Source organism: Gambusia affinis, linkage group LG17 (genome assembly GCF_019740435.1).
Source record: "Gambusia affinis linkage group LG17, SWU_Gaff_1.0, whole genome shotgun sequence".
In the NCBI taxonomy this organism is placed as follows: Eukaryota; Metazoa; Chordata; class Actinopteri; order Cyprinodontiformes; family Poeciliidae; genus Gambusia; species Gambusia affinis.
Window position 1 is genome coordinate 17,157,891 of NC_057884.1, and position 25,354 is coordinate 17,183,244.

Genomic DNA, 25,354 nt, shown 5'->3' on the forward strand with positions numbered 1-25,354 from the left:
ATGCAGTCATTTTATCATGGCTTGAAGAAGAAAGTGGCTTGCTGAAGCTCTCTTTGTTTGTTTAGACGGGAACGCGCCTGCGTGCCCACGCCCTTTATTACAGGTACGTTCGATGACCTCATCCCCCAGGAGGACGGACAGACTTCAGGTGAGGTCGAGTCTTATTCTGAATCCCGTGGGTGACCTGACTGTTAATAGTGTAGTATTTTGTAGCTGTGATCAATTCCACTGAGGAAGAGTTAAAAACAGCTTTGCTTACAGAGGCTTGTTTTGTGTGCGGCGAAGTACTTTTTATTTATGCCAAAACATTAAAGTGGCGTAATAAATTTCCACTCGCTTTTTTAGTCACACCTAACGGATACTATGAGCAATTCAACAGAAAGAGGAACTGAAATGGAGGATTTTTTTAAAACGGTAAGTTTGCACCTAAAACTGCGTTAGTCATAGCATCATTGAGACCAGAAGCTTTGGCCACATTATGGTTCCAGTCATTGTTTGTCATTTGTTAGACTTAGCAGCAGATGCTTCATAAAGCATATGATTAAAGTTACAATTTACAGCAGTAAAACTTAAATGGGCTTTGAAGCATTTAACCATGGAGCTTTGCCTCGCAGGATAAGCTCCATGGTTTGAATCTTGGGCAGTGGTAATTTTGGATGGCTTTTGCATGGTTCTTTCTGGTTACTCTGTAGCTCCCACACAAAAACATGGCAATGGTTTATTGGTTACTCAAACTGGTCCTTTGGTGTGAGTGGGTGTGCACGGTTGTTTTGGGTGTTAGCAACCTGTCCAGATCATGGTGGTTTTTGATATAAGAATTGGGGGCAGTTGTCCAGGGTGGCATTCAAGAGGGAAACGGTGACCAAGAACTACAAAATAAAATGTATGTTATGAATTTGTTGTGCCCTGAAAAGTTCACTACTTGTATTCATTTGCACATTATATTTTTCTAAGTATTAGGAGACTATAGACTACCTACTTTCCACTTGAAAAACATTCTAATTGATTGGGCGCATTGGAGTCTCAAATGTGTCAAACTATTCCTTTTGCAGCTTAAATATGTCATAATTTCATGTATAATTTTCTTTAACAAAGTTGCTCATGCCAGCTGATCAGAAGTTTGGTTACTCATGGACCACCATACACAAAACAAATTTTAGCATTTTGTGTCCTTTTACTGTCACAGATTCAATGTAGTTGGGACACGGAAACCAATATAGCAATGCCCTGCAAGCATATCTGTGCTATTTGGAGATGAAAAAGATTATGTTCCTATGCTTCCAGGATTTAAAATGTGAACAACTAGTGTTTTGGGATGTTTCTATACATTTTTTTTTTTCATTTACTAGATTTGGCTTAAATACACTGTTTTATGTTGTTACACAAAATTACTGATAACTACAGTTCTATCATAAATTAAATGTAGTATAAGCTTTTTAGGTTGGTTTAGACACAGAAAATGCTGAAAAAGAGAGTTCCTGCTTTTATAAAGCAAATGTGTTCAATCTGTTTTTTTAGGAAGTAAAGATGAACTGGAACTGATAAACAACGAGACCAGAAACAGCGCCAACTTGGTCTACACCAAGTTAAAATGTATGTGTTACAAAATGGAGTCAAAATTGCTCTCTGCTGGAACCCATGTGATATTTGTATGCATTTTTAATATTTCCCCTTGGACGTTCATTTGAAATAGGTGCAGCTTTGTCAAACACCAAATTTGCTTAAATACTTGGAATGAAGTCATAATGGTATAATTTGACTGGCAAATAAATAGAAGAGAAACTAAAGTACATCACTGCCCACTATTTTGCCCAGAATATTTTGCTTTGCTTTGTAAATTGTGACGAGAAACCTGGAGCGCATGTTAGTTCCTATCTAATGTGGTTTGTAATTTTATTGTATCTGTCTTGTGTATTTCAGTAATGCAAAAAAACTGTCCATCAGAAGATGACAGAACTAATAACTCTGTAATCTATCGAATTCAGAGGAATCAGGTTGGTACCTAATACTTAAATTTTTCTCATGGGTAGTTATTTCATTTTTTAAAATCAAATCATTACTTCTATTCTGATGTTCTGAGAAACTAATGCCCTCTCACTAGCTTCTCAGTCTCTTTGAAAAAGAAAATTTTCAACAGAATTAACATTTTTGTTTACAATGAACATGAGGTGCTTTCATGCAAAGACATCCTTTGTTTAAAGCCAAACCCACCAGAACCATTATTTCTTTAAAAAGCTCTAATTTGGTCTCATCTGACCAAAATAAACTATTACTGTCAAAGTTCCTGCAGGGATTAGAAAACTCCACGTTTATGTTTGTGATGGTGGAAGAAAAATGATTGAGTTCAGTGGAGATCAACAAACATCAGCCTTAAATGGCATTTTCTTGTCTTCCACATTTTGTGGAAAAACAAAGAAATTGGTCTCTGCCACAACAAACAAAGTAAAAATAAATTTTTGATTTTTTTTTTTTATATATACATATATATATATTTATATATATATATATATATATATATATATATATATATATATATATATATATATATATATATATATATATATATATATATATATATTTGGTGAGATTATGCTTCAACAATAATCCTAATGTCACACTTTAATTGCATAAAAAATGAGCTATTAGCAAATATAAACCTTGTATCACACCAGGTTGTGAGTGTAATTGCATATGGCCTGCTTTATGTCATAGGCTTTGATTGTACTAGTCATTGCATTGCAAATTTTAACCTTGGCTTCCAAATAAATACTTTGCCAACTCCCTTCTGCCAGCACTCACACCTGACTCGTTGGTTTTCTGAAGTCATGAAGAATTACCATAAGATCCAGATTTCCTTCAGAGAGAAATGCAAGGCCCAAATTCAGAGACAGCTCGAGATTGGTAAGTCATTATTGCAATAGTAATTGCTTTTTATTTCCAGTTTCAATGCTTTTCTTTGAGAGCAAACTGAGATCAAAGTCAAATCCGTTCTTTGCGTTCATAAACTTGGCCAATAAAGCAGATACTGGTCTTGTTGTCTACCGTTTCTAGTCATAAAATTTTATTTAGCATATAAATAATACGACTTACATTCACTCAATTTCCTGCCAGGATTGTTTTGAGTATTGTTACTTTATGTATCACTGAGCTAGAAAAGGTTGATATATTAAACCATATTCCAATAGAGTATTTGTTTATCTCTGTATCCAGTTTGTTAATTGGGATAGCTTTGAACCAGTGTTATGTGTGCGGTTATGTTTTAGAATAGTATTTTGTCTTAATTGAGGCTTAGAATAACACACTAATTGTGACATTCTACGACAAACTTCCAGACATGCATATCATTTTTTTCCACTTCTTTTACTGCAATCATTCTGTTGCTTTGTGTAAAGGATTTTATTTCATTTTGTAATATCTAATTTGCCTCCATATCACATGTTAATGTGATATGGAGTGCTAATTTCTCATTTGTTTCTCATAGTGGATAAAGTCACAACAGATGACGAGCTGGAGGATATGCTGCAATGTGATAATCTTGCCATTTTCATATCTAATGTGGGTGAAATCCCAGAAATTCTTCCAATACAATCTTGTGGTATTTGAATAACAAAATTATGTATAGATATATGTATGTAAAAATAATGTCCATTTTTTACCCTCCAACAAAGATCCACTCTGATGCCCAATTTTCAAGTCGTGCTGTCTCTGAGATTGAAAGACGTCATCAGGATATCATCAGTCTTGAGTACGGCATTAAAGAACTACATGAGATATTTACAGATACAGCCATGCTGTTGGAAATTCAGGTAAAGTGTTTGCCCCAAAAATAAATGTTCATTGAGGACAGATTTAAAATATAACTGATGAAATAACTAACACTGTGTCTTTTTTAAATTTCCACCAGGGGGAGTTAATAAACAATATAGAAAAGAATGTCACCAGTGCTGGAGAATATGTACATGCATCAAAAAAAGAAACAGGTAGGGCACTCGCATACAAGAAGAATCCTTATAAGATTGTATCTCTCCCAAGCTTCTTCAAGTCCTTTAGGAGACAACCCAGTACTGCTGCCAATGAAAACTCTTCTGAAGACTGCATCAAGCATTCCTGATGCACATCAAACCTTTCAGAGCCTTGGAGAATTCTTATAACTTTTTTGCAGTTCTTCATTCAGTTACTCACTCAGCCACTAGGTGGCAATGCAACAGCATTGAAATATCAGACTGTACCTCTAAAGCAGGGGAACCTTTTTGACTCAGAGAGCCAGGAAGGCAAAATATTTGGAAATTTATTTCAGTGAGAGCCATACAATATATTTTAAGACGGAATTCAATTAAATATGAGCATAATAAGCCTCTGAATTTATTCTTTTAAATAATGTTATAATACTCACCATTAATGCGACTTCAAAGTGCCTCCTAGTGTAGAATGCAATGGAAACTTAGGATGGGTCTATTTTCATGTTCACGGAGAAGTGCCACAAAACCTTTGTTTATCCCCAAAATACCCGTAGCACCTTCAGTACACACTGAGAGAAGTTTATCCATAGGTAGATTTTTTTTCTTGAGCGAACCATATGGATACTGAAAAAAAAATCTAGTGTTTATAATTTGATGTATTTTATAATTGCGATAAAGCTTTAAAATTGATTTTAAAAAAGGTAGCCTGAGTGTGCAAAATGTTGACTTTTGTGCATACTACTTGTTCATAATGAATGCTGAAAAATAGAAGTTTTTAAAGTTTGTGTTCTGCCTCTTCAAAATTTGTGGTCTCCTGCTGTAATTAATTAACTTAAAGCGGTTTAAATAAAATGTGTGAGAAAATTTACACGGTATAAAAATAGCTGCAGTAGTTAGTCAAGTTGTAAATTAGAAATGTACTGATCAGAGTTGTACTGGCTTCTGTACCCTTTTACCTTTTTGTATGTCTGATCTGCTGATTGTAAAATCTTTTGTTTTTAAATTAACAATGACATGTAAATAAACTTCTTTAAAATACAAGAAGTTTATCTTCTTGTAACAAAATGGCTAAAAAAAGTTTCTTAAAAAATGACGATGGAAGAAAATGGAACAAGTAATAAGTTAAATATTTTCAATCTATAAAAAGTCTGATGCAAATTTATATTTTGGTATTTAATGTAATACTACTAACTGATGTAGTTGCTTTATCTATGTAATATGGCTATTAGGTTCATTATGTCCAAATTCCTTTTATATTATTTATTTTCATGTTGTTTATCCATATTGCTGCTTCAGTTTTTTTTCATTTTTTTTTTTCATTTTTAATGCATAAACTGGAAAGGTAATGTTCACTTGTGGTGTATTTAATAAACAGAAAACCATCAGATTTTTCAGTGTGTGGCTTCCAGCTTCTAATCACAGGCTGCTCAGTTGGTAAATTACTTAGAAACTGGATAGGATAAAAAAAAAAGAAGAGTGTATGCATCATGTCCATGGAGTCACTTCAGTAAACACACTTTGATATTGCGACCTTTGTGAAAGTGCAGTCTCAGATAGCATTGAATTTAATTTGATGCTCCACTGAGAATAAAGTGGGACTAGTGTGGCTGTCAATATATTTTTTAAAGGTTGAAATTATTTTACTCATGCCTTAATGTAAATGAACTCTTAACAGTGTAACACTTCTAAGTAGCACATTGTATTTAAAGCTTATTAATACATATAAAAACTGAGAATTTACATAAAAGGTTCACATGACTTTTATCCTCACTATTCTTATTTGTGATGTTGTAGGATTCTTGCATTAGGTATGGAAGACATATATAGTTATAAGTTAATGACATTTGTGTAATTTGCTGCTGCACTTGCTAAATGTGCAGGCTATTGGAGTGATAACAAGAGTGATGCCACAACTGTTTAATGTATTATTTCCCACATGGTCCATATGTCTTAAAAGTTATTGACTTGCTGTTACTTGAGTGATTTGTAGTTACTTAAAACCATTTTGTTATCACATTTTTGCTCTTTGATCTGATTAGAGTTGAAAACAAACAAGCCTGCATTGTGGGAATACTGCCAGGATGAACCCAGTGACTTTTCTCTCAGACTGCATTTCACATCCAACCCCTCCGCCCCTCCGCTTGTGCTACCTCAGGATAAAATTCCACAGCACCTTTGTACTTTGCTGAAACCACTGATTTCCAAATTGCTATGGAAAAGTGTGGGTGTATAGAAAAAAGATGCCTGTGAATATGGGGAGAAAAAAAGGAAAAGATGTGAGGATAAGAAAAAAGCAGACATACAAACATGACTTATTTATTAGATGTGCCAGAGTGGTGAACCCAAAAAATAGAGCTTGACCACAATTTAAAAGGGCTGAGTGATGTGTGGCTGTGGAAAATGTGGGGGCCTGGCCCTCCTCCCAAAGAACCATTAACCATTTCCCCAATCTGGAATGAAATATGAGGAAAATCTGGAAGAATTAGGGGATGAAAAGTCTAATTTTCTGCTTCCTCATGGAGTTTCCATGGCCGGCTTACTTCTTGGCTTTTCCCTGGGCAGCCACAGCCTCCATGGCCTTCTTCACGGTTTCCTCATCACCGAGGAAAGACATGGGCTTGACCGGCTTCAGATCTGCATCCAGTTCGTATACAATTGGGATTCCTGTTGGAAGGTTCAGCTCCATGATGGCTGCATCAGACATATCTGGAAAAGACAGCACAAACAAACCCTGAAATCAGAAGTATGAGTATTTGAACTGATATTAATATATGGGAAGATACCAGTACTAATTGTCATTGTTCCTGACAAATTGCCCCTGTCTTTATTTTGGTTAAATATGCACAGGATGTCTAAAGCAGACCAATTAAAGTGTATAGTGCACTTGATGTTACGACAAATTTTAAATAAAAATTTATCTTTTGCAAATGGTGGAAATAAAATTGCTTGAAAAATACATTAAAATATTAGATGCTTTTTGTGAAAAAAATAAGTATTTTACTAATGGCACATTCAAATGTCTATTTGTCAAATAATCTGTGCTATTTGAAATGAATCAGGGACAAATTTAAGTAATTGTTTAATTAACCATTCAGTTTCTTCACGTTTATTTTGTTTTAAATTAATTACATTTTTTTATATATAAAAAAATAATCTGCCTTTCTTATTGTTTGCCTGACACTTCTTCTATTATTCCCAGTGAATGAAACTCCTTTACTTATTCCTGACCACTGCTTAAAAATGTACAACCTTTTGACATAAAGGTCATGACTGTAATGGGAACCAGACTCATGACCTTCTACCCTGCACTCCGGTGCAAGAGTCTTTGCAGACTATTTATAAGCAGTGGAATAAAAAGCTTAATATCGCAAGGTCATTTCTTCTATGTAAATCTATTCATAGTTGTGTTGTTCTCTGGAATTAAATCTCTGGAAACTATTGAAGAGTTTTAGATTTTATAAATAAAAACAAACAACTGTGCCCACTTGCTAACTGCAAAACTCACCCTCTAGGTGCTTGACTATGCCACGGAGGCTGTTGCCGTGGGCAGCGATGATGACATTCTTTCCTGCTTTGATTTGTGGAGCAATAACCTCGTTCCAGAATGGCAAAGCACGTGCAATGGTGTCCTTGAGAGACTCGCATGTAGGCAGCTCACCAGGCTTCAGGTCTTTGTAACGCCGGGACTGGAATTAACCAAAACAGAAGCAGACTGTTGCACTTGTAAGGAGCTATATAATGGTTAAGTTTAGGTGTCTCACCTCACTGATGATTTTGTGGTAAGGGTGGTCCTTATCCATAGGTGGAGGTGGGATGTCAAAAGATCGACGCCAGATCTTCACTTGCTCCTCACCGTGCTTCTCGGCGGTCTCTGCCTTGTTCAGACCAGTGAGGCCTCCATAGTGGCGCTCGTTCAGGCGCCAGGTGCGAATCACGGGCAGCCACATCTGGTCAGTGCCCTCCATTATGGTCCACAGGGTCTGGATAGCGCGTTTCAGCACTGAGGTGTAGCACACGTCAAACTTCAGGCCTGCCTCCTTAATAGCCTGGGCTCCACGCTTGGCCTCTTCCACACCCTTCTCACTGAGGTCAGCATCAAACCAGCCGCAGAAGCGGTTCTCCTGGTTCCAGGCACTCTCTCCATGGCGGACAATAACTAAGCGGTGGACAGCAGTCATATTTTATAGTTTTCCTCGGATTTTTAGCTCTAAACTAGACACAGAGCCCTCAGCCCTTCTAAGTTGCTCTTTCACACACTCACTGGCTGCCAAACAGTGAGCCCAGACCAACATACCAAAATCTTTTTATAGCGGACCAGCCCCCCAGCATTCCACCTGTGAGGGCATTTCACCCTCTGATGGACACACAAAGCAGGCCAATAAACCAAACCACAAGTAGGCTTATGGGAGAGGCTGGGAAGGCCAGAGGTCAGGAGTAAACCAGAATAGCAACATGACTTTTAAAACGAGATCTGTGCAGCAAAAGTGTAAAGAGCAGAGTTGGTGGCACATAATTTCCTCATCCTAAAATGAATGACTAAAAAGCTGACAATAAAACTACTGTGAACAATTCTTAGTGACTTTTGCATTTGCCATCCATTTGTCTGCTAAACCTTTGACCTTTTATCAATCCATACATGCATCATCCACCTGTTCTTTCCATTTGTCCACCATCCATCCATTCTGCATTCATTCATCATCGACTTGTGTAAAATCTGTGTTTGTGTTTTCTATCAGTCTTTGGTCTACTGTGCATACATTCATTTTTTGTTTGTCATTCATCCATTATTCCATCTGTCCTCCTTCCTAACACTCACCCTTCTTGATTCTTTTGTCATTATCATGAGTCCATTCATCCCTATATCTGTCCATTTGTCCATCTTTCAGTCTTCATTTATTCATCCAGGTTCCATTATCCATTTTTTTGTCCATATATAGTATTTTTAAATTTTGAAATTTATAGTTTTATATTTTTATACTATATAAACTTTTAAACTTTGTGATTTTCCCTCCAGGTATTAAAAACTAACTACTATAACTTAATCCATTCATTTATCTGTAGTTCATTTGTCAATAAAGGAAATCATCTCTTATAGGTTTAAAACTGTGAATGTGAAAATTTGTACAAATTCTGAGCTGTTTCAAAATCTCTAGGTTATCAACATAAATTCACCAAAGAATTCTTGACAAATATTTAGTCTGATTTTTAGTGTTGTATCTTATTATGACCACTAGGGGTTGATCTTGTAAAGAATAGGCAAGTGATGTTTTTACAGGTATTATTTCTTCTTTTTTTACTTTTAAAAAAGATAAATTGCAAAAGATTGTATCAGGTTTAATCAAAAGAGTAAAAAAAGAACCCTTTTATTCTTTTATATAAGAAAAGTCAAATATTTAGTTTACTCTAATATGTTCTTGTGTTGTATTGAACAAATGCAAGCGTATACAGTACTCTACAAGAACAAGCCTTAGAAGCTAAATATTCTGCTGCATTGTATAGGAAATGTAATGCCAGGAAGGAGCAATGTGCAGAAACTCCCAGAACAGACATAATGGAACTGGCTTGGAAACTGAACCATAAAATCCAAAAGCTGAAATATGAAGCAAAGTATTCTGTCATCCTCCTGTGAAATTATGATCCACTAGAAAGGAAGAGGTCCAAAAAAAGAATATTAATGGAATTCTAGGATTAATGCCAACCTGCATCTTGTGACCTTGGATTGTACTGTATATAAAAAACTGCATTGTAAGGGGAAAAAAAACCTCCTTTGCCTTAAATTTCTCTGGTTATATTTTTTAACAACCATATTAAATTTCAGTAATATTGGGAAAATGGCGACCGCATTCACCCGTTTGCTAGTTACAGGTTTTGTTTCAAGTTGGTATAAGAAAATGTAGCCTTTTTCATGTTTTTGTTAAATTACCGATTCACTATCAGTGTTTGGCAATACTTGACATTCAGTACTCATCATCTCTCTTGACCTAACAAGCCACAGGTTTGTTATTTAAGCATTTTCATTTGGTTGAAAAGGCGACTTAATGATCTGCTGCCTCGGTTGTATCACCCAGAGTTCTGTAAGCATCTTGTCTGCAACAAATCGCCTCGGTGCAGATTGTGAAGCTGCTGTTTGAGATGGAAAAAGTGGACACCAGGGAGTTTGCGTGATCACAACTGTTCCGATGACTCAGCCTGCGGAGTCATACAGCTTTCACTGTATATAGAAGCACAGAACTGTGTTTGAGGGCTCTACTGGCCTTTGGTGCAAGGAAAAATGACACAAACAGCACTGGTTACAGATCAAAGCACGGTCAAATCCCATACACCGCACTCACATTCAAACTATGTTCAGTGATATTGATGAAAAGTGCTGCAATGAACAGCAAAAATGTATGATGCTGACTGGGTGAGAACAGTCTTCATGTGCAAAATGTTGAGCAGGTCATTGCAGATAATATGCACAGATTCATGTAATCATCAGGCATAGGAAAATAAAAAGTGTAAGTCAGCATTTAAGGGGCATCTAATTAACTGCATGTATAGCCAAGCAGCACTTGACAAAAATAGTTTTTGCAAAATGAAAGTCAACAGACAGCAAAAGGAAAGACTTGCCTTAAATAATTTAAAATATTCCTTTTGAACATAAACATGCAGCCCACACTATGTATTTATCACGACAGATAGAAAACAAAGTAGTATGAAAATGTAACTGGGAGGACAATTATGTGTGGTATATTCTGTTTTAATAAAAATAACAATGGAAATGGTGCAATCTGCACTTAAATTCAGCTTCGCTTTGTACAATATTTTACTGCAAGCACCAATTACTTTGAGGTACGGTAAATATGGAAATTTAAATTCTTGTCTAGTACTGCAAAGCTGTCCAACTTCTGGCATACTGGACGGCGTTAATCTGTAAACATTAACATTTAAGTCTGGTCACACATTGAATTTATGTCTGGAGTTTTAATGGGCCATTCTAAAGTGATAAATTGTGTTGCTTGTGAGAGGACCAAATGCAGGCAGAGGGAGGAGTAATTGCAAAAATATATATCTCTTGATGATAACTTTTAAGTTTTTCACTTTTATTATAATAATTTTACACCAATTATTTCTCATGGATTATCTTTAAGGATGATTTATTTGCAGTGATCTAACATTCCTTAAGGAGCTTTAGACAATGTTTTGTTTTTTTCCCAATACAAGTTTAACTTGGTTGTACAAGACTACTAGTGAGCAAATTATACCACCACCTAAGACCTGAGTAGCTTCTTTGTTTATTAAGAATTGACAACTTGGCTCGCTGTGACAACAAAAAGTCAAGAAAGGCACAACTTGCTCTGCTCCAAATTTCTGATGAGGGTAGAGCTTATAGAAACGGCAGCCTAATGAGAACTTTTTTTCTTCTCTGTGATGAGGCTTGGGTTGTTGTATATCTATCCTTCCATCCATCCATTTTCTTACATCCTTTTTCCATTGGGGTTGGGAGGGGTGCTGGTGCTTACCTCTAGCTGTCAACGGGCGGGAGGCGGGGTACACTCTGGAACGGTCGCCAGTCCATCGCAGGGCAGGTTGTTGTATATATGCACTTAAAATTTATTGTGTGTGGACAAATCTTACTAACAGAGCTGTCTTCCTTCATCACAAGCAAAACCCTTTGCCTTGCAGGTTGTAGTTATTAATTAACAATTTATGGTCAGCTGAAGTCAATTCTTCCTAAAACAACTGACTGGTCTGAGGGAGAACCAAGCTTGAGTTTCTTGGGTCACAAAACAGACAAACTGTGAGACTTTAGCACTCTTAATAATCTGTCTCTGTAAATGTCAATGTAAAGATACAGTTTGAGCTTTGGATATTTGTAGCATATAATGCAAAAAACACTAAATTATATTCCATATTTTGTTTGCCAAATTCAGTGATTCACCTTGAATTGGCTTGTTTTTGGACTTGACTTGTTTGATCTGGACAGTAGTCAGAATTTTGAGAAAGGTGGATGGCGTCTATACTCACCTGAACACTTCTGGGAGTTAGTAGAGAGTTTCTGACCCTAAGGAAGTTCTTGGGTGATAGAGAAGCTGAAAAGAACCAAACAGAAGCTGGCAGCAGGCAGAAGCACATAAATTACAGTGTACATTTTAGGTTTTCAGCCAAATTGTTTGTATATGTCTGACATATTCAGCAGAGTGAGAGCAATTAAGTATGAAGCAGCTGAAGTGACAAAAACCAGGAACAATAGAAAGTAAATCAAACCAGACATCAAGGAAAGGCACATTTCAAAATGAAGGAGGAAATAAAATTTACTCTAGAGAAAATTGTGACTGGAGACTGCATCATAGATCAGATTATCAAAGATTTAAACTGCACTAAAAGTATAGAAAATTTACCTCCAAAAAGTTTCGCAAGCCAAACCAACACATAATTTAAATAGGCTTTGATCTAAACTATTCCAATGTAATTTTGTGTATGTTTAGACTTACTGATCTACTGGAGTGTGATGATCTCGTATGTCTCTAGCAGCTTCTGACAGCTTGTGAAGGATCACTGTTTATTTTTGCTCCATCTATCATTCCAGTTGCCTTTGTTAGTGTATCCCTAACTGCAAAGAAAAGCACCCAAAATGGGCATCTTATAGCATTTTTTCAACAAGATCAAATTTGGGAAATACACTATTATTAGTTGACCTTCCAATCGATTTTCCCATCTGAGCTGTGGATCTCTGGTTCAGCTTGTGACGTCAGGACATTTGATTCATGTCTTCCTATCCTATTTGTTTCATGTCTGATAAATGTTGATGGGTCCACTGGTCCCACCAAAAATATCTCATGGGGGAAAAAAAAGACATAAACATTGACTTCATCCACAGTTAAGATGAGGCAATTGGTTGTACTATTTTTATTATTTAGGGGTACGCCAGTAAAGGAGGCTAATGCACTTTTCAGTTCATCGATCATTTTTGCTTTTACTTCAAAATTATAAATTATTTTGTGTTTGTGTTATAGCAAAGCTTGTGGTTCTAAGTAGACATGTACAAATTACAGCTGCAAAGTTGACACACACCTGATGAATAAGTTGAAAGATGACGTCTCTCTCAAGTTTTTGACTTTCTTAAGATACAATTTGCCTTATTTAAAACTTAACATGCAGTTTAAGCAGAGGTATGTTTTATTAATAGTTTTAATGATGCTTTGCTTTCTTTATGCATCCATATTATTAACAATACGCATTCTGCTCTGGTATAAAAATAGGAAGAACCAATGTAGTCTTACAAAATAAATAAATAAGAAATATTTTTACTGCTGTCACCATGTCATCGTTTACCTTCTCTTTGTGAGGAGCCTTAATGCAGGTTTTTGATATCACAGCTGTAATTCTCGTCTCTACCAGAAGAAGGCAAACTATGTCACGGCTGATGCATCAGGAAAGCCCATCTCCAGTTGTATATGCAGTTTGTTTCTTCCATATTTTAGAAGAATATAAATAATAAAGACATCAAACATCTGTTTGTGATTCTGTAAAAACCAGTCTCAAGATTTCAGATAAATCTGGATGTTAATTAAGTTTTTTCTTCCTTACCTAAAGAACCATATTGTGTTTGCTGCCTAAAAAAATGTAATACCAATTTCATAGGAGTATTTCTCCTCCTATGCCTACAGCAGCTCTCGCTGATCTTATGCTACTGCAGTGAAAGCCTAGAGAGGCTGTATTGTCAGAGTTTGGAGAAAGTGCTTGCGTCAGACTCTGTCCTGCTATAAAAGCTCAGCCTGCCGCTGCAGCAAGCAGTCGGGGCTTAAAGCTGAGCCCTCTATACACCTCCCCACCTACGCAGACACAAAGAGAAGAGGGAAGAGCAGCAAGTCCCTCCAACACTCAGCCATGAGTAGCATCGGATATGACCCCTACTATGCCTCCTCGTTGTACAAACACCTGTATGTGGAGCCCACCTCTCGGGTGGTGGTGAGAGGGAGGACCCATGCCGGCTACTCTTCCCGTGCATCCCCTCAATCTTCCTCTCGTCTGCAGTACTCCTCCCCCAGCCGGGTGTTGTTCTCCTCTGCCTCCTCGGCCTCTTCCTTGGAGCGGGAGCTCAGCCAGGCAGCCCAGATCAGCTCCGACTTCCGAGCCGTACGCACACAGGAGCGAAGCCAGCTGCAAGAACTGAACGACCGCTTTGCAGGCTTCATCGAGAGGGTGCGTGAGTTGGAGCAGCAGAACCGTGCTCTGGAGGCAGAGCTGCTGCTGCTGAGGCAAAGGCATGCTGAGCCATCTCGTCTCAGAGCATTGTATGAGCAAGAGGCCAGAACTCTGAGAGCAGCTGTAGATGAAGCAAGGGCAGACCAGCAGACTGTCCTTAGCCAGAGGGAGAGGCTGGAACAAACCCTGAATTCACTGCAGGGTCGATATGAGGAGGAGATTTTGGCTCGGGAAGAGGCTGAGGGCAAGCTGATGGAGGCCCGTCGTGAGGCAGATGAGGCTGCCTTAGGAATGGCCGAGTTGGAGAAAGGTGTTGAAACCCTGCTGGACGAATTGACCTTCCTCAAAAGGATCCATGAGGGGGAGGTGGCTGAACTTCAGGCTCAGGTCCAGCTGGGGGTCCAGGTAGCAGTTGAATCTGAAGCTGCTGCTCCGGATCTGTCCGGCGCTCTCAGGGACATCCGATCCCAGTATGAGAGGCTGGCTGCAAGGAACATGCAGGCGGCTGAGGAGTGGTTTAGGGGGAAGGTGGGCTCCCTGACGGAAACTGTGGCTCAGCACAGCAGTGCAGTTAAAAGCTCAAAGGATGAAGCAGGAGAGTACCGCCGTCAGCTGCAGGGCCGCATATTGGAGATTGATGCATGCAGAGGCCTCAATGTATCCCTGGAGAAGCAGCTGCACGAGATGGAGGAGAAACAGAGTGCAGAGATAGCTGCTATGCATGTAAGTACAGGCATGCTGTAGTGTGATACTTATGCAGATTTCATATTATATTTGGTTTACTCACCTTGCTTTTCTATTTAGGACATAATTGGAGAGTTGGAGAATGAGCTGAGGGGCACCAAACAGGAAATGGCACGCTACCTTAAGGATTACCAAGACCTGCTGAATGTCAAAATGGCTTTGGATATCGAAATCGCAGCATACAGGTGAGATCTAAATACAGATACATAGAACATCAGAGTGTTGATTAATCAAGTTAAAGTAGCCCTGGAAAACAAATGTCTTTATTTTTAACAATTTTTCTCATTTAAAAGAGCAAATTCAAAACTTTGAAGACACAATGTTCAACTTCCATAATTGGGTAATAAGGGCCAACAGTCCCACAAATGAACATGAAGTAAAAAAAATATTAATATGCATAATAAATTATTTTAATAAATTTGTAGAATTGCACATATTGAATAATAAATATCCCAAATTCTTTAAACATTTAATTAATTTAATAAATAATTAAATGTGAAAATAATTGCTTACAATTTTAATTTGTTATATTAAAAAAGTATTTTATGTACTGTCTAAGGATTATTATGGATTTAATAAATTGGTCGGCCATATCTGTCAGTGAGTGGGCGGGGCTAGCCCTGGTATGGACAAAATGAGCGTTTGTAGCTCAGTAACTATACAGGTTAACTAACATTTGCTAGGTTCTATTTAATTTGACATAATGACTCTTTAAAAAATGCATGAAATGAAACAATTATTGTCTAATATTAATAAAGTAGGCTACATGATGAACACATAAAAATTATTTTATTTTATTTTATTTCATTTTTTTATTTTTGATTAAATACTTGTACACAATATGTTTTTAGGTATGTATTTATTGATGTGTTTGAATTTCATTTTTATCACATATATAAACACTGAACAAAATAATTTATTATTGAAAAAACTAATAATACATGCTTTTAAATTATACCATGAATCAATTCTAACAAATAATATTTACACTTAATTAGAAAATATTAAAAATCTTAGTTTTAATATTGACTAGCGGTAACTGTCCGCTTTAATTATTGCACATCTAAACATTTATTTATTGACTTAATTGAATTTTCCCTCCATGTTTTTTTTGGCTGAAACAGGAAGCTTCTGGAAGGGGAGGAGTCTCGCTTCAGCGTTGGGGTTCCTGGGGGCGTGGCCTCCCTGTACAGCCACAGTATGGCGGCACCTTCCTTCGCCCGGCCCATGCTCTCCAGTCTGAGCTCTGGCACTTCGTACCTGATGACCTCCCGCCTGTTCAGCTCCAGCACCACTGAGGGCATAATTTCTGCCAGCCACGCCCAGCAAGCAGAGGCCAGCCCCCCTGCAGAAGAAGAGGAGGAGGAAGAGGAGGCTGAGGAGGTAAAGGAAGACGAGGAGGAGGAGCAGGAAGAAGAGGAGGGTGGAGAGGAGCAGAAAGAAGAAGAGGAAGAGGTGCAGGAGGAGAAAGAAGAGGGAGGAGAGCAGGAGGAAGAGAAAGGAGAAGAGGAAGCGAAGGAGGAAGATGAAGAGGCTAAAGAGGAAGAAGGTTAGTGCTTTTACTTTCAATATTTATAAACTCAATAATTAAGACTAAGACTAATTTTAAAATTGTATGTGTTCTTTTCAGGTGGTGATGGAGAGGAGCCAAAGGAAGATGTTGAACAGGCTGAGGGAGAGAAGGAAGAGAAAGATGAAGGAGGAGAAGCAGAAGCAACAGAGGAGGAAAAAACAGAAGCAACAGAGGATGATGATGAAAAGGCCAAAGAGGAAGAAATAGAGAAGGGAGAATCTAAAGAGAGTGAAGAGAAAGAGGTGAAGGAAGAATCAAAAAAGAGTGAAGATAAAGAGGAAAAGGGAGAATCTAAAAAGAGTGACGAGACGGAGAAAAAAGAATCTAAAAAGAGTGAAGAGAAAGCAGAGAAGGCTGATGCCAAGAAGGAGGACAAACCTGATGTCAAAGAAGCTGCTCCAAAGAAAGATGACTCCAAAAAGGAGAAAGTTGAAGAAAAAGCAGCCAAGCCTAAGCCTGAGCCTGCTGAAGATAAAAGTACAACTGGTAAAAAGTGAATCCTTTGGTTGTGACAGTGAAAATCTCAGCTCATTAATCAGATAAAACAAGATAAGACGCTGGCAATGCTGCTTGGTAACATGGTGCTCAATAAAACAGTCTGATAGCCATTAACAGCAATAAGTCAATCTAAACTGCTTCCCAATATCAAAAATAAACCATTAAAGTCTGACTGCACAGTTCCTCATGTCTGTAAGATGTATAACTGCTGAATGCTAACTTGAATGTTTGTGTTTTGGTTGAATAAATAAAGATATGCCTCTTGAAGCCACATGTGTGGGTTATTTTGGCCTCTCTGTTCAAATTTTTAACTTCCACAACCATCAGAACTCCTTAATTTAAGTACATTTCTGTCAGTATCTTTCAGATCATCAGTTACAATATATGTTAAAAATGCTCCAATATAAAAAAAAAAATACACCCAGGTTTTTGAGTTATTGGTGACTCTTTGAAAACTTAAAGTTGCGAGATTAGGTCAAGCTGATGACGCTCCATTATGATGAAAGATCTGAAAGCCTTTTTACTATAGCTGGTTACGTATCCTGCAAAGCTGACAGAGATAAATTGTTTTTTAAGTCACTTAATACTCTTAAACTATACATATGTCACAAATATAGCAAAAGTCACTACTTAACTAAAAGGAAAGCAAAAGTTCATTTTTCTAGAAGTAGGATTTTGTTGTGACGTTGTAAGCAGTCAATATTACTCACTTGTATAAAACAGGTGTCTTCGCAATGAGCTGACTAATATGCCAACTAGTCAATTTCCCAAAGTAGCATACATGAGGCTTATTGGAAACCCTGTTCTATAAATCTCAAATTTGCTGTCACATTTGAAATAGATTACTGTATAAAGATCCTAGAATTTTTTTTGGTACAATTAAGACGATAGTATTGTGTTTACAAAAAATGTGAAACATGTCTAAGCAAATTAGGTTAATGGGAAAAATTGTTTCTTTTATTTTCTAATCTGGTTTTGTTGGGAGAAAAAACATGTACTCCATTTAGTACTAATTCCTAATCAGAGTGGAGCTGAGATCAATCCAGACTTATCCCATGTTAAAAAGTCTCACATCACAGAGACTTTTTACAGAAAAAGCATTAGCAGTCAGTGTGATTGCTATTTACTATCCCTACAAACTATCAGCAGGTTTGAGTTAGATGACTATTTACGGAGAATTCTATTTTTAAATTTTTGCACAATTAAGCTTGCGGTTAATGCGGTTCCTACAAAAGCTTATGTCTTTTGTAGGAGCAGCCTCCAGTGTAAAACATACCACTACAAAAACAAAGCTGATAGTATAGTTCCTTATTAAATTGAATGGCTTAGTTTTAAAAAAAAAACATTATGACCAATAATATGTCTTACTGGCAGTAGACAATTAAATTAAAACCTTATCAGAAAAGATGCATCCTGCCTATTGTCAAACATGGTTGTGGTAGTGTGTTGATCTAGGGATGATTTACTGCTTCTGGACTTGTTCTACTTGCTGCAATTAATGATGCATTGATTTTCAGTCCTTACCACAATATGCAGAAGAATTTCCATCCCCCAATTAATTCCCTCTAGCTCACCCAACTATGAAGAGAAAAAGAAATTTAGGAATCCAGTTGAGATGCTGTGGCGTGACCTTCCACAGGCTGTTTGTGCTGGAAGAACCCTGTAATGAGTTAAAACAATTTAGCAAAGAAAAGTGGGCCAAAATGTATCTGATTTTATTAAAGACCAATAGCCATTTATTCCAAATGCGTGATAGCAATTACTGTTGTCAAGTGTGGTACAAATCCTTTTTTTCTGTTAAGGGGGCAATTATATTTTTCATATAGAGCCAAATTGGTTTGTATATCTGTTTTCCATAGAATGTGAAATCAGCTATTGTAAATTGCTACTCTTATGTACTTAGCTTAAATTTCCCTGTCAGTAATTTGTTGGATACTCTGAAACTTATATGCATGACAAAAAGCAAAGAAATAATTAAACTGTTTGTTATAAACTTTTATAGTCTGTTATGTACTAGCAGCCATCTACTGATTTACTTTTTTTTTAAAAAAAAAAAAAACAAGTCTACTGTATCAATCAATCAATCAAGTCAAATTTTATTTGCATAGCACATTTCAGCATCAAGGCATTTCAAAGTGCTTAATGTCATGTCAAACACAGAAACACAATGCAACATAGAATCAACAATCAAAACATGACAATAAGTCAAGTTCCATCAATAAATTTGTATTTGATTGCGTTTTAAATACAATCCTAAACAGGTTGGTTTTTAGTTGAGTTTGCATCCATAAAAGATTTACCTGTTACACTCCTACTGTGTTATATGGAGCAAAATACCTATTGCTATTTTTATTCCCACTCACGCTCACAATCACACAGTTTAAAATGATGTAAACAGCCTTTCAACAGGCTTCTGGCTCAAGGCTCTGTACACCTCTTTCATGGAATTTCGAGCAGGGACTCCGCCGTCCCTCATGGATTTTTGTGCAATTCTGTGGTACCTGTTAGTGTCTAGAGTTTACAGGGTTTCTGTTACGCGCAATGACCCTCAGTCACTTGCCAATTTTTTTCCAGCACGAGGCTCCGTACACCTCTTTCACGGAATTTTGCTCTGGGACTCCGCCGTCCCTCTTTCTGTATCAATGATGTCTACTAACTTATGCATTAATATAACTATGGATAGACTGCAGCACTTTTAATCAGATAGGCAACACAAGGTTGCCTTTGTGGGTTTTTTTTTTTCTTTGGGGATTTTTTTTTTGAACGCAGTCTTACAGACTTTGCTGACTAATGTGTGAACATTCACTTCCCTGTGATCAAATCAATCATGTCTTATTCGGCTTATTTTTACACTCATAAAAAAATAGTCCTTCATATAGCTAAAAATAACCAATAAAACTTTATTTAAAGTCAATATTTATATTAAAATGAAGAGTAAAAGAGTAAAGTATTATAATATGAAATAGATACCATTTTCAAAATATCTGGACGATAGGTTTATTCAAACATAACCCAGTATGACTACAAAAATGACAAGAGACAATGTTGTTTTGGTTTTGTTATGATATTTATTGAGCAAAGGCTGCTGGGAAATAGTTCAAGATGAGTAAAGTTATGGGACTGCAAACAGTAGCACCTCATTTATTACTGTAATTAAATTCAAGTTCATTCTATGCATACAAGGATGCACAATTACATTTGTCTAAGTTGCTCTCAGGTAAACATAACAGACAGTGATAAAAAGCATGTTTAAGGCTAGGAGTTTTCTCAGATTTGTTAAGCTGTCATTGCTTCAGTTACTGGATGTATACTGGTGTGGTTATGTGTTTCTCCGACTCATGTTTCATATTTATTGGTTGTTACTGTTTCTGGCTCAGATGGCATCTTCACAATTCAAGTAAGGCTTCTTCAGTAGAGTGCATGTCTGCGCCGAGGACCCTCCACCTGCCCAAACCCACCCCTACTACTTTAACTCAAAAATCTCCTCAACAGTCGCGTGTTAAGTTATCTCTTTAAAGTGCATTTCTACCAAACAAACAGATAAGAGAGGAAAGTACTCCACTCTTCTGAGCTAGCATGCAGATACCCCATCCCTTCTTCCTACTCCTGGGATCACCTTATAAAAGCAGAAAGAACCTAAAAAAGGATAAAATGTCTCAGTCGCTTGCTCTTCGCTGCATCAGCGGCGAAGCTCGCTTAAAGCTTTCACTCAACATGCAGGTTTGAAGTTTGTCATGTTTTATTTTGGCTTCTCTCTATAATTTGCTTTTAGTGTGATTTCGTTACATCGCTCTAGCTGTATGTATTTCATTGTTACGTTAGTTCTTGTGTGGATTGCTTATGTTCTCTCCTCTAATTTATGCCCCTCTCACAATTGCCCCCTCTTCTCCTTCTACTTTAGCTACGCCGTCTGGAGTCTGCTCATTCGGCTTCTGCCACTTGCTTGACAGACTGGGTAGACTGCTTCTCTGTCTTCTTGGTGGAAACAAGCTTCTCCTGTAGCACCTCTTCCACCTCTTTCACTGTTTCTGTCACTGTGATGGATTTTGTGACGTGCTTGGATCCATCTTCTCCAGTGGTGATTGTCTCCACGGTCTTAGTGATCACCACTTTCTGGCTGCCATCTTCCTTAACAGGGCTCTCATCTACACCATTAGCAATCACGTCTGCCTCTTTCTTCTCTTTTTCCTCTGGGCTGCTCTTCTCCACCTCGCCATTCATGGCAACATCTTTCTTTTCTACCTTTTTATCTTCTGTTGAATCACTCTTCTTTTCTGATTTATCCTCTTTGGGAGCCTCAGCTTTGGTGGTGTCAGACTTGGGGGACTCAGATTTGGGGGAACTAGGCTTTAGGGATTCTGCCTTGGGTGAGCTTTCTTTGGGGGATTCAGGCTTTGGAGAAGCAGACTTGGGGGACTCAGCTTTAGGAGACTCTGGTTTTGGAGATTCAGTTTTAGGAGAACCTGGTTTGGGCGATTCAGACTTGGGAGAACCTGGTTTGGGTGATTCAGACTTGGGAGAACCTGGTTTGGGTGATTCAGACTTGGGGGAACCTGGTTTGGGTGATTCAGACTTGGGAGAACCAGGTTTTGGGGATTCAGACTTGGGAGAATCAGGTTTTGGGGATTCAGACTTGGGAGAACCTGGTTTGGGTGATTCAGACTTGGGAGAACCAGGTTTTGGGGATTCAGACTTTAGGGAACCTGCCACTGGAGATTCAGACTTAGGGGACTTTGATCCCTCTGATTTTGGGGCTTCTTCCTTGCTGGCCTCAGCTTTTGAAGCTTCTGACTTTGGAACAGCTTTTTCTGTTTTATCTGCTTTCTCGTCTTTTACCTCCTTTTCATCTTCCTCTTTATCCTTCTCTGCTTCATCTTTTTCTTCCTTCTCATCTACACTCTTTGATGTTTTATCATCGGCACTCTCTTCTTCTTTTTCAGCACCCTCCTCTTCGGCTCCGGCCTCCTCTTCTTCTCCTGCACTACCTTCTTTTTCTCCACCTTTCTCTTTGTCAGGAGAAGCTGTAGACTCTGGAGCTTTGGAGCACAACACTGTTTCCTCAACTTCTTCCTCTTCTCCTCCTTCTCCACCCTCTTCATCACCTTCCTCTGCCTCACCCCCCTTATCTTCTTCATCTTCTCCCTCCCCTTTTTCCTCCTCCTTTTCTCCTTCATCACCTTCGCCCTCACCTTCTTCTCCCTCACCGTCACCTTTTTCCTCCTCATCCTCATCCTTAGAAGGAGCACTAGCACTAACTTTGGCTTCTGTGGCAGCTACAACTTCCTCTTCTTCTGCTGCCTCTTCCTCAGCACCCTGCTCTTCCTCTCCCCCCTCCTCTTCTCCTTCTTCCTCCTCGCCTCCTTCTCCTGGTGTAGCGGAGAGCTCCTGTGCTAACTCTGCCAGAGCCTCATCAATGTCCACCTTATCATCCTCCACCCGTGTCTCCTCGATGATCTCCTCCACAAACTTGTGTTGCACTTTCAGCTTTGGGGCCTCAGATTTAGGTTTAGAGATTTTACTAGAAGTGACGGCCTGGCGATATGGAAAACTGCTGAAGTGGGTCTCCTCTCCTTCAAGGAGTTTCCTGGTTAGAAACAGAGTCCATTTATTGATCATTTAAATTCTAGTTTGTGTAAGTCCAATGAATCAATTAGGAGTAATGTTTCAATACCTGTATGCAGCAATTTCAATATCCAGGGCCATCTTGACATTCAGCAGGTCTTGGTACTCACGGAGATGACGAGCCATCTCCCACTTGGTGCTCTTCAGTTCATTGTCCAGCTGGTGGATTGTCTCCTAAGGAAAAGAAAAAAACAGAGAAAAATCAACTTATTTAGAATGACAGCACTATTCTCTTATGCACTACCTGTTGTGTATCTGGGACTTTCTCAATTTTCTCTCTGAGCTTCCACTGCAGTAAAACTCCTACTTTTGCTCTGACTGAGGGTGTTGGTCTAATATATTCTGACGCAATTCAGCATTCTAGAGATGCTGAGCCTCTGTTTCAAGGGTAGCCTCCGCCACCCCCACCCTCCTCCTCCAAACTCTGTGCGGTGTGATACAAGGACAGAACCAATGAAGGCATCGATCCATCCTCTGACTCAGCAAGAGAGAAGGGAGGGGGGAAAGAGCGTGCACTGCAGTCTGCCTTTAACCATCTGGAAATCTCCCAAGCTCATAAAAAAATAGGAAAATCCCGCAGTCATAATGCAGCGGGGAAACAATTTAACATGTCTGATATATTACAATTTTGATGTTGTTGTTTGGGGAAATATTTTTTGTTTAAATGTGTCAACTGACAAATGCGTCATCATGACAAAACAGTGAATATTAAATTATTCCAAAACATAATATTTTATCGCACACACACATTAAGACAGTTCCTCGAATTTCAAAATATGTATCTACATTTCCTTCCATGATATTGTCTAAATAACTAAGTTCGGAGTGTCTCCCTACCTGTAGGCTGGCCAGATCGCTGTTGTGTCGGTCTTCAATATCATTCAGCTGTCGCTCCAGGGAGTCCTTCATCCCGCGGACGGACTCCAGCTCCACTGTCTTCGCCTGGAGCTGGCGCCTGTAGTCGGCAATCTCGTCCCGGGCAGACTTTATCGCGTCCTTGTTCTGCTCCGCAGCCTCCGTGAGCTTGGAATAGCGGCACATGAACCAACTCTCCGCCTGCTGCAGATTCTGGTTGGAGTGGCCTTCCAATTCGGTGCGTATTTCCCGCAGAGCCTGTGTGATGTCGGTCTTCTGGAGGTCCTTCCTCTCCACGGTCACCTGGGATGCATGGATCTGGGCGATGAGGTCGCTCACCTCCTCCTCGTGGTTGTTGCGGATGAAGGCGATCTCGTCTTGGAGCGACTGAACTTTCTTCTCTAACTCGGACTTCACCAACTCCGAATCACCTGTGTCTTTCTTCAGGACGCGAATTATGGCCTCCGTCTCCTCACGGATTCGAGCCTCCTCCTCGAAGCGGTCCCTGAGCCGCTGGATGTCCTCCTCGATGTGCTCAGTGTCGAGTTGGATCTGCGCCTTGTCGCGGTGGATCTGCTCCAGAACGGTGCGCAGCTCTTTCAGCTCCTGGTCGTAGAGATCGTCCAGCTGATTGCGGGACACCTGCTTCTGCCGCAGCGCCTGGATCTCAGCCTCGATCTGCTTGTTCTGCTGCTCCAGGTAGTGCACCTTGTCGATGTACACAACAAACCGGTCGTTGAGCCCCTGAAGTTGTTCTTTTTCATTAGATCGTTTGTAGTCACCGTTAAGGATCGAGGTTTGACTGTAATCAACACTGTCGGCGGAACTCAGCACAGTTGAGCTGTATGCCCGGGGAGCTGGTGCGTTCACGGTCCTCTTGTAGGATGCGGTCATGGTGGAGCCCGGGCTTGTCCGGGACCACGACTGGGAGCGAAAACCGCTTGAGGGGGTGCCGCTGGGGCGGCCGTAGCCGTAACTGGTTGTTCTTGTATCCATAACTCTCCTGAAGGGACTTCCTATCGTGTCCACCGGGTAACTCATCCGGTCAGACTAAAGAAGAAGATGCACACGGGAATGAAGGGAGACAGTGCTGGCGGTGCAGAGGCGTGTGGGTGTAAATGTGTGTGTGCGCGCAGGTGAGGGGTGTATGGCTTTCACAGCGACTGAGAGAGCCTCCGTCTTCTCCTTATATACCGGAGCTTCTGCCGCTAACAGGGCATGTCCAAGCAGTTTTGTTTCGTCCTATGAAGGAAGGGAGGGGATAGAAAGGAGCGTCAGCTGATGGTCCTGGGACCCTGCTCAGCCTGAACCACGTGGCTCAGATGAGCTACGTGGGTGTGGGATGTAGAATAAACTTAGCGACATTGAGGTGATGTGTCTACTTACGTTCTATCCAAATTATAATTGCTTACTCGTTCTGATCATTTCAGCACCACAGACAGCAACAGTCAGCTGTCAGTCGATTCCCCGCTGAGGGAAACAGCAGCATTTCCGTATCACAGAATATTGACAACAAAAGAGCACTCCATCACAGCTTTGTGATTCTGCTGACTACTGCTGAGCCAAGGTCTGCAAGCAACTCTGCTTCACTTATCTTGTTAGCGCACTGACTCAAATCAAGGTTAGGCGAACATATCTACAGTTTTTATGTGGTGTGCAGCTGTATTCAACCCCCTTGAATTACTAACTTTTAGGACCAACTTGACAATTATAGTTGCAACTGGTTTGGGCATAAATAATTTACACTTAGTCCATATGAATGAGGCATATCAGTGGACTGCATTGTTCACATTTCACCACAGATTCTGGATTCGGTTTTGATCATCTCTCTTGCCATTAGCAGACTTCCTTTTATCAGGTGAGGAAAAAGCCTTCCTACAGCATAATCTTTCTTATATTACGTTTTACCTTGGAT

At 39.2% G+C, this 25,354-nt stretch overlaps 4 protein-coding genes across 4 annotated transcripts; 2 read left to right on the plus strand and 2 right to left on the minus strand.

Annotated features, from left to right (window-relative positions):
* The first annotated feature begins 1,309 nt into the window (after positions 1-1,309).
* Positions 1,310-5,346, plus strand: LOC122819536 (syntaxin-2-like). The gene is made up of 6 exons (XM_044096323.1): positions 1,310-1,593; positions 1,921-1,994; positions 2,793-2,901; positions 3,482-3,555; positions 3,669-3,806; positions 3,905-5,346. The coding sequence occupies exons 2-6, from the start codon at positions 1,923-1,925 to the stop codon at positions 4,109-4,111; spliced, it is 600 nt and encodes a 199-aa protein (XP_043952258.1). The 5' UTR covers positions 1,310-1,593; positions 1,921-1,922; the 3' UTR covers positions 4,112-5,346.
* A 913-nt stretch (positions 5,347-6,259) lies between these two features.
* On the minus strand, positions 6,260-8,336 carry pgam2 (phosphoglycerate mutase 2 (muscle)). Its single transcript, XM_044096322.1, has 3 exons — positions 7,721-8,336; positions 7,465-7,645; positions 6,260-6,665 (listed from the first exon to the last, which is right to left on the minus strand). Exons 1-3 carry the CDS (start codon positions 8,135-8,137, stop codon positions 6,496-6,498), a joined length of 768 nt encoding a protein of 255 aa, XP_043952257.1. The 5' UTR covers positions 8,138-8,336; the 3' UTR covers positions 6,260-6,495.
* Positions 8,337-13,734: 5,398 nt separating this feature from the next.
* nefla (neurofilament light chain a) lies at positions 13,735-17,229 on the plus strand. Its single transcript, XM_044096324.1, has 4 exons — positions 13,735-14,870; positions 14,952-15,076; positions 16,016-16,440; positions 16,522-17,229. Exons 1-4 carry the CDS (start codon positions 13,830-13,832, stop codon positions 16,959-16,961), a joined length of 2,031 nt encoding a protein of 676 aa, XP_043952259.1. The 5' UTR covers positions 13,735-13,829; the 3' UTR covers positions 16,962-17,229.
* A 2,781-nt stretch (positions 17,230-20,010) lies between these two features.
* Positions 20,011-24,651, minus strand: nefma (neurofilament medium chain a). Its single transcript, XM_044096325.1, has 3 exons — positions 23,422-24,651; positions 22,634-22,758; positions 20,011-22,546 (listed from the first exon to the last, which is right to left on the minus strand). Exons 1-3 carry the CDS (start codon positions 24,478-24,480, stop codon positions 20,884-20,886), a joined length of 2,847 nt encoding a protein of 948 aa, XP_043952260.1. The 5' UTR covers positions 24,481-24,651; the 3' UTR covers positions 20,011-20,883.
* Positions 24,652-25,354: the final 703 nt, after the last annotated feature.